Source organism: Montipora capricornis, chromosome 12 (genome assembly GCF_036669925.1).
Source record: "Montipora capricornis isolate CH-2021 chromosome 12, ASM3666992v2, whole genome shotgun sequence".
Lineage (NCBI taxonomy): Eukaryota > Metazoa > Cnidaria > Anthozoa > Scleractinia > Acroporidae > Montipora > Montipora capricornis.
Genome location: NC_090894.1, coordinates 2,334,297 through 2,343,668, shown reverse-complemented (window position 1 = coordinate 2,343,668; position 9,372 = coordinate 2,334,297). Strand labels below are relative to the sequence as shown.

The following is a 9,372-nucleotide window of genomic DNA, read 5'->3' as shown; positions in this document are numbered from 1 at the left end:
AAAACTATTAATTATAACTAAAACACATTTTTAAAGAACAATTCTAATAGATTACAATTTCTTACAAAACACGTGGCGAACTAGTTAGAAACTAATGCATCAAACATTACAATTAAATTTTTTTACTATCCTTCCACTTTAAAACACGTGTAATTCCAGTTAATCTGTACCTAAATCCGTCGAACCCCGATAAATCAGTGAAGTAAGGCTCCTGGAAAGTGGATCATTTCTCCTGATTAGTTATTAACGAAGTTTCTTCAGGGCTGTTCATTATTAACCCTACATTTTTTGACGTGATGGTTTAAACAAATATTATATAACCACTGAACCTTGATACTACCAGTGAGTCTTTTAAAAATCTAAGTAACGTCTAGTATTAAATCTAGGTGTCGTGATTGGGCCTTTCTTTCCTGATCTGCGTTAGTGAATAGCTACACTTCCCGTATCTTTTTGAATATGCTATTAATGATTACAGTTACTTGCTCTGTAAAATAGTTTAAAATGTTTGAAATTTGTAATCTAAACTGGTCGTATTCCTTCCCGCACCGTTGCGAACTGTCACCAGAATGCCGTATCTTTGGATAAGTTGTGGACAATATTTTGCTGCTCTACAGTGAGTTTCTTCTCAATTGAAATACAGAATATCTGAATTTGTACTACGAACCCTATAAAACTAATACCATTCTTCTCAGAAGATAACATTACCCTAAAATAGAAACTTGAAAAGGACATTTTGGGCAAAAACCCTTGAGCGTTTCAATAAGTCTACTCATTTTGTTTACAAAGTATTTTTTCTTTAAGTTCTAGCAATGTGTGTGTATCCAAGTGAGCTTGTTGTCTACGATCATTCCAAAAAGACGAGATTTTGGTGTGACATAGCTTAATATCGATTTACCCAACGTACTGGAGGCAGTGGTCTTATAATGACTTGTGTACTAATTAACATAACTTTGCTCTTAGCCGGGGAGGTGTTACTGTATTAAAGGCCTGGCCAAACGCTCGCAACATTTCAACGCAACATCTTGCAACACTGTTGGGCACAACATGTTGCATACGTTTGGCCTGTTGCGATGTTACAACATGTTGGCTCAAATTTGAAAACGGTCAAATTTTTCGTGCAAAACTTTGGATGTTGCATGATGTTGTACTCGTTTTGGCCACGTTCACGCAACATTGTTGCGCCAGGGCATACGTGTTAGGTCTATTTAATTGCGCTTCAGGGACCTGTGAACATGACATTGACATGTTGCGTTGAAAATTATAAAATTTGGGTGCGTTTGGCCACCCCGTTCAACACATGTCGCAACTTCATGTAACATTGTTGCTAGATGTTGCCAGCGTTTGGCCAGGCCTTTAGGCGGTTCTCCAGGCACCACCTGTAGATCTCGTGTAGCGCTCTGTTTAAAGAAGCAATCATTGCGTCTGCAGACTCTCCAAATGCAGAAAAAATTTCCCTTGCCGCGGCTCCAAACAATAGGGTATTGTGCACAGATGTGGTATGGGATTTGATTAGGAACAATAGGTCATTTCTTGATACGAATAACATTGGTAGAAGAAAATACTCAATATTTTTGCATTTTAGTTTGCAACTTTTTCAGCGCAAAACATTACCAGCCTAGATTCCGGTCAAGATGAGAAATTCTAGACCGCGGTCAATGTCGATTTCAGCCAATCAAATTCGTGAATTTGGTAGTTCCCAGTCCTTGTGGCACAGAGCCATATAATAATAGCCTATAATAGTTGTCCGTATTGGTCTTTTGCTTTTCATCAGCTAAAGGGCAAATATAAATTTTACCACGATCGAGTTGATGTCGTAAAATCAAATCAGTTTGATTGAACGCCGCGCAATTCACTTAAGTCTATTGAGTTCGACAAAATAAAAATAATAATAAAATAATAATAATAATGATGATGATGATGATGATGATGATGATACCAATTATATCTGCATTAATTTCTTAATCCATTTTCTCTTTTATGCACACTAAGTCATCCCGAGTAAGCCGGCTACGTGACAAACTAGAGGGGAAGACATAAATTAAAGAATTGTGGTCGTGACCGGAAACGAGTTTTTTGTGTTTTTGTTGCACGCAATATCCGGTATCGTATTTTTCTCCCTGTAGTGTTAGGAAGAAGTATTAAAGATTTTTCAATATCATCGTTGAAACGTGTAAAGCATCCGTGTCCCGGTTTTGATTGAAATGAAAACGTTAACGACAGTCTTGAATATGAACAACTGTTCTGCTATATGGTTGGGTTACGGAATGTGGACTTTGGACTTCGGCCTATGGAATGAACTGGATATAGAGGAAGATATTGCAACATTAAAAAAAAAAAACACTGAAATACTGTGGATTTATAAAGTAATAGGACTGAGTGAAGTCCAATTCTGTCTGCAATCATACGAGTGATTAGTAAAACCGGACGACCGCGTAGGAGCAAGTCTGATTTGTTTGATCACGAGTATGATTACGGACCGAATTGGACGACACGAAGTCCTGTTACCAATTAATCATAACCATTTCAATTTCCGAGAAAGCAAAATTAATGCACATCCTTTTTTCGCTTTCTAATGTTACAAATTCGTCCCTTTGGAAAATCTCCAGTTTGGTATGTAGGTGGTTGATGCTATGGTTATTGTGATAAATTTTTGTGATTTGGTGGATAAAGCTGAGTACAGTTCATGTGATTGGCTGATGTTACTGTCCGATTTCCGCCAACTTTAGAAACTGTAATGGTTGTAATTTAAAAGGAAATCGGCGAGACATCCTTCAAACAAAGTTTAGGCTACCCTTAGCCCCCTGTTTAAGGGAGAAAACTACAGTGCTTGGGAGAAACCCTCGGAGAAAAGCGGAGAACCAACACAAACGTACTCAACCTCCTTTAACTCATCGCCAAGAGCTGAACATTGGCTACTATAGAGGGAGGTTTGGGGGAGGGGGCTCAACAGCTATCGCCAGTACACCATTCCCGCTTGCCAACTTCTACCCGACCTCTTTAAAGCAATTCCAAAACTTTGAATTTTCAACAAGCTTACCTTCTCTTGTTTTCATGCCAGCCTCAGACAAATGGATCTATCTATATCTTTGATGACATAATGAGATGCTATCCAACTTTGACGGTGAGACATACAGATCGCCTAAATTAATTTCCAATTAAAAAATATTAAGTAAGGAAGCTAAAATTCCCTGTCAGGGTTTTTTTGGTGACATTGTAACTTAAGGAAATAAGAGGAAAAAAAACAAAAAAAACAAATTGAATATCTGAAAACTTTTGCAACATCTTTACCTTGTATAGAGTGTTTTCACTCACGTGATCAGTAGCCTTGTTTTTCCACCGAAGCAAAAGAAAGAGTTTGATGATAATAGAGCCCAATTACCAGAGGATTAGTTGGGGACACCAATATGGCTGCCGTGACGTCACGTGAAAACACTCTTGATTGTCTCATTTATGGCACTTTTCATGTAGATGATAAAATTTCCTGTCAGTAGTCTCTGTTAAATTGTGTCTTAAAAGAATAAGATAAAATGATCAATTGATTGTTTTCTTTCCAGGTTTACACACTGAATCAATGCATCCCGAGCAAAGGAACATCAATAGATTTTGAATATCGTGGTAATGCGAATGCTCTTTTTTTTTGTAGCATCTTTGCCTTGCTGCTGTTGTTATGGTTTTTTTTTTTCGTGCCAAGACGCAGAGGTCGCTTCACGCTCTGCTTTTTTTCGAATTCCTTTAAGCATGACTGACTATTCAAGATGGCGATCAACAAATAACAACAAATCAAAAAGACGGAACCCCTAAGAGATTTCCAACACGAGAAAAAGAAATGAGGGATTTAAAAAAAACATTTTTGCACAAATTATCACACATATCTGTATGCAACCACGTTTGATTGGCAAATCGTGTTAAATGATCGCCTGATTGGCGTTGTCGGTGTAGTGAGGGGGAAACTACTTCCCTAACAGAACTCGAACCTTTGATAATCTGAATACACTTGTGTGCTCTGCCTATGAGCTACTAAGATAAGAGTAGCTAGTATGGTACGAAAGATCTTCATGTAGTTATTGTAACTGCAAGTATGCCTGTAAGTGTATTGAAGCCAAAGCCAGACGATTATTTTCTTGAAACAGTTTAGAATCCAATTGAGGCCTTACACTACTGTAAAATTGATGTTAAAATCGTTAAAAAACGTTTAGAATCCGAGCTTTCGCCGATCTACGGCATCATCAGGGATAAGAAAAAATATTCCGCGTAGGGCTTATATACAGATGTAAAGTAAAAATGTGTGAAAAGCGAAAGAATGTGGGGGTAAAATGCCTAAAATAAAGAGGTATGAATATGAATAAAACGAGTGGTATGATTTAATGACCGAGTGTAAAGAGATATGCTAAGTAACTCAGAAAAAAAAGGTCAGCGAATTCGCTGCATTCCTCTCGGGAGTTCATGATAGGTTTGTACTTTCATATGTAAAACGCTTCGAGCAGTCGTAGATTCGCGGGATCGTTTTCTAGTACAATACTCTTAATTTCGATGCCTTTGTAGACCTTGTTTTGGCACTGAGAGAGGTGTTTCTTCACGGAGGAGGTGTCGTTGTTCAGGTGTTCTCTCACACGATCGTGGATAAAGCGTATAGTGCTCCCGATGTAATGCTGGTTGCAGTTGTTGCATGTGATTTGGGTAAACAGCATTGCGTAATAAGCACAATTTGGTGCCGGAGATAGGGCATTTGGCCCTCGTGCATGTCCGTTCTTTGTTGTTGTGAGAGAGGGCTCGTCTGAGAGTATATGATTTGTGTGCGACCCGAACTGGTATGCCCTCTTTTCGGAAAATGCTTGTGATTCTGTAGTTTAGATGTTCGGAGATATATGGTATCTTCAGGTACGACCATTCGGTGTTGAGAGGTCGGGGGTTTTCCTGGTGGTTCTGAGAGTGCTTAGTTTTGTTTATGATATTTTCGGGATACCCATTGATACGGACGACGTCGTCAAAAGTATTTTGATGCTTCCTGGCTATCGTTTTGGTAGAACATTTATCTTCGATGCGTTTCCGCTGATTACGAATGAACTTTATCTTTGATTTTTTCGGTATCGCTGACTGGTGGTGCACGAATATTGGTTTCTTTGCTGTTTTCTTGTAAAGTTCAAAGGAGCTTTTGCAATCTTTGGAGATGGTTACTTTGTAGTCAAGTAGTGATAGTGAGTGGCCACTTGGTGTAATTTCTGGTTTCTCGATTTCAAACTTCAACTGGGGGGGGCAGATAGTTAATTGTAGAATGGAATTGGTCCGCCATATCCTCACAGGTGGTCTGGAGGTAAGTGTCATCAACATATCTCTTGTAGGGGCTAATGGATAAATGTGAAGAGAGGGCAATGGTTTCTAGTCTGTCCATGAACAAGACGGCCAGAATAGCTAAGATATTGGAACCCATAGGAAGGCCTTCTTTTTGGCGGAAAACTTGATCATTAAATGAGAAGTACATGTTATTTAGTGTTACTGTGAGGACGTCCTTAATGTCTTGTTTGGCGAGGTGAAATATTGGGTTTTGAATTCTGTCGGTGGCGTTGGTAATGGCTTCTTGTATGGGTATTGACGTATACAAGGACACTACATCGAGACTGCATGGGTATGGTAGGGTTTTGTTAGTGGTAAAATCGCCGGCTTGGATGTACTTGATAAGTTCAAGGCTGTTTTCGAGATGTGGCGAAACGTCTTTCAGCAAAGGTTTGAGGGCGTTGGCGAGCAGCCATGAGAGGCGCTGTATTGGTCCATTGGTGTTAGATACAATAGGTCGTATTTTAATAGCTGGGCCAGTTTTGTGTGTCTTGATGAGGTGGTAGAACCGGGGAGGTCGGTATTTCCGGCGATGAAGCTCTTCCGGACAAAAGAGGGTATCTCGTTCTGCAGGCAAACACTTTTCCAAGTTGAGTTGACCTTGTTCTCGACTGTATTGGCCGACATGCGGGGTACCTTTTGATAGGTGCTGGAGTCGTTGAGATGAGCTAGTGCAACTCGTTTGTACGTGTCTTGCTGTATTACGCAGAATTCCGTACCTTTATCACTGGGGAGGCAGATATAGTTCTTCTCTTTGAGCTCTTTGATTACTCTCTTCTCTGCGTGGCTGATGTTCGTTAAGGGTGGCTTGAAGTTTGTGGTGGATCCTTTGGAGCTTTCTTTCGAGTTCGTCTTCAGATTCTGGTTTGTAGATGTGTCGTGACTGTGGATAGGTAAGGAAGTCTGAAGGTTGAAATCTTGATTCTCGAAAGTGTTTCCATCGTATTTGATTGGCTAGCCGATAGAATGCTATATTGATGCCCGTGATCGTGTGTTCGCTTATGCCATGGGAGAGGCTGAACTTGGGGCCTTTAGACAGGAGATTGATTTCCTGGGAGTTGAGGTCACTAGTGAGGTCGGTGACCAGATTGGGTTTGTTTGTGATGGCGTTGTCTGAGGAACTTGTGTTGTTATTATCGGTGCTGTTCAAGTTGGCGTTTTACATACGAAAGTACAAACCTATCATGAACTCCCGAGAGGAATGCAGCGAATTCGCTGACCTTTTTTTCTGAGTTACTTAGCATATCTTCTTTACACTCGGTAATTAAATCATACCACTCGTTTTTATTCATATTCATACCTCTTTATTTATTTTAGGCATTTTACCCCCACATTCTTTCGCTTTTCACACATTTTTACTTTACATCTTTGTATAAGCCCTACGGGAATATTTTTTCTTATCCCTGATGATGCCGTAGATCGACGAAAGCTCGGATTTTAACATCAATTTTACAGTAGTGTAAGGCCTCAATTGGATTCTAAACTGTTTCATTTAAAATGCTACTGAAGGAAAATATCCAACGATTATTTTCTTCTTCGTCGAATACAGGACCGGTATTTGATTAACTAAAAGAAAGTATTGATGAAAAGGAAAACGATAACGATAACGATAACGATAACGATAATTGTAATGATAATGAAAAGCACAGTCGTAATTTTAAAAGCTCTAAGCTCTAAAATTCCTTTTTCTTTTTTCAGGATGTAAAAATACCACTAATTATCCTAAGGAAGAGTGCTACAAGTGTAAGTTTGGTTTAATTTGTTATTTTTCTTACTTTACACAATCTTCAGTTTTCTTGCTTTGAAATGAAAACAACAAGAACTTCAAAAAACTGATGACTCTAAGGAACGATAAGCAAACAAAGAAATTTCGAAAGGAAAATAACTGGTTATGATATCAACTTCTCTGTCAAACGCTTCGGATTATTTTTTTCGTAAAAGATTATATTCTCCTGTTTGTCACTTTTTCCCCAGTTATTAAAACAAAAACAAAAATTTACAACTCGAGTTTCAAAATTTCAGAAGGCAACAGGAATTTAAATAAGCAGTTATATCCATTTTATTGATAAAATGCCCGGGATGGGGATTAAAGGGGCGGGGGGGGGGGGGGGGTGCATTTCATCACATTAAATAGAGCTATTCTTGGATTTCACATGACGTCACGGCCGCCATGTCGGTGTCCCCAAAAAATGAAATGGCGGCCATGTTGGTGTCCCGATCCAATCCTCCTGGAATTGAAAGCTGTTATTATGCTAACGTCTTCTTTTGTTTTCGTTGAAAAACATGGCTGATCACGTGAGTGAAACCCAAGAATACTGTCAATACCAAGGGAAATTTAAACAAACAAAAGATAAAATATAAAATACATTCATGTTGACGTGTTAGCCACAAAAGCTAAGATTTTTATACTCCGCTTGATTTGACCTGCACATGGACAGTTATATTAAAATGGCACCGTGCGCTCTTCATGATTTTGAATAGCGTTTAGGACATTTTTTCCTGTGTATTTGCAACTGGATAACAATATAAACATTGTAAATTTGCTCTGCAGTTGATCCTCCAGACGCCCCGATAGAGGACAAACAAGTCAGAAATCTCACCTACCAGATTGTGGCCATGAACAACGATTACACATTTCACGCGAACCTGACATGGCTCCCGCCTGTCTACCCTTTCAAAGCCATCTCAAATTTTGAAGTATCTTTAAGAAAAGCAAACGCTCTCGATTTTTCTGAAATGGGGTGTGGTACGACAGTGGTAAGCGTTTATTCCATACCGCAAATTGTATGTACTTGTTTATGTAATCAACATAGGGGAGGGGGCGGGGAATGGGGAGGGGAGGAGAGGGTGGGTAAATGCTCACCAAATTAAGATATGCCAAGAGAGTTATTTCAAAATAATTGTTACAATCTGCTTTTGAGAAAAGAAATCTTGTTGCCATGTTAAGAGCATATCTCGTGGATGACAAAATAATTGCACAAGACTTTATATATGAAAGACATATATGAAATGAGGACAAAGCATTTCCTCCGCGGCTCAATTAATGTTCGTACTGCTGCAATGAACAGATCTAAAAATCTTTAATTGGGAGAACAATGAATCAGTATCGCTGGGTTCATATCCCATTTAAGTATGAAAAATTTCAAGCTTTCCATTCGTTGCTCTCGAGAACGTTCGTCTGAGTTAGGGGATGTGCTCTTTTCTGTTCTTTCTTCGCTCCCTCTCCGTCCATCAATTTTCTCATTTCTCCTTTTAGGGGACTTACTTCATTCTGGGGCCACTTTTACCAAATGAATTCTATCTTGTTGAGGTAAAAATGTTTCTTTTTTTTAAATTCTCATTACCCTCTAACTATTGTTAACTCTCTTTACTACCTTTTATATTGCCTTTGAAGCTTGCGCGAGAGCAAACTTTGTTCATTTCTGTCTCAGTTGGATTTCCTTTTGCGAATATTGCTCTCTTGAAAGGAACTTAAATCTGCGAAAGATTAGACAATAACACGAGTGTTATTCGCGTGCGTTGACCATATCATATCAGGGTGCTTAAGCAACGTCAAAGGCGACGGCAAGGAGAACTTCACAAATTTGCATATTTAGTGAGCAAAAACAATAGCTTTGTACGCCCTACACGTGCGTTTTTCACTTTTGTCCTTTTCTTTGCAGTCGTCAGCAAAACTACAACGTGAAATAGCCAAATTTGAGATTTATAACGAACTTCAGCACTTGAGGATAAATTTTCATTCTCTTCCCTAAATTAAGCGTAGTTGCGACCAGTATCATTTTTGAGAAACTACCACACCCTTGTCATATTAAAAAGGTTGAAATAGTCACGAAGTGATTAAGATGACGGCGGTGAATTTATATTTTGAGATGACATTCTCGTTGCCGTCGCCGTCGTCGTTGCTTAACCTCCCTATTTATTTAAGAACCTATCGTTTTCCGGTGCTAGCGAGCTACTGTAGGTCCAATTTTAGTATGTTCGTCTGAGGAAAGAAATATATTAGTTGCCTCTAGTTGGTATTTTCTAAAGATCAAAGGGAGT

General features: G+C 39.0%; 2 protein-coding genes across 2 annotated transcripts in view; both read left to right on the top strand.

Moving 5' to 3' along the window:
- LOC138027544 (uncharacterized) overlaps positions 1–9,372 on the top strand; it is a 46,723-nt gene that overhangs the window by 36,373 nt on the left and 978 nt on the right. The window contains exons 21-26 of the mRNA XM_068875090.1: positions 3,059–3,121; positions 3,555–3,615; positions 4,543–4,677; positions 7,030–7,074; positions 7,883–8,088; positions 8,588–8,641. Of these exons, the coding sequence (XP_068731191.1) occupies positions 3,059–3,121; positions 3,555–3,615; positions 4,543–4,677; positions 7,030–7,074; positions 7,883–8,088; positions 8,588–8,641 (564 nt within the window). The remainder of the gene's footprint in view (positions 1–3,058; positions 3,122–3,554; positions 3,616–4,542; positions 4,678–7,029; positions 7,075–7,882; positions 8,089–8,587; positions 8,642–9,372) is intronic.
- LOC138027275 (platelet-derived growth factor receptor alpha-like) overlaps positions 8,517–9,372 on the top strand; it is a 20,250-nt gene continuing 19,394 nt past the window's right edge. The window contains exon 1 of the mRNA XM_068874837.1: positions 8,517–8,641. The gene's annotated coding sequence lies outside the window, so the exon portion shown is untranslated. The remainder of the gene's footprint in view (positions 8,642–9,372) is intronic.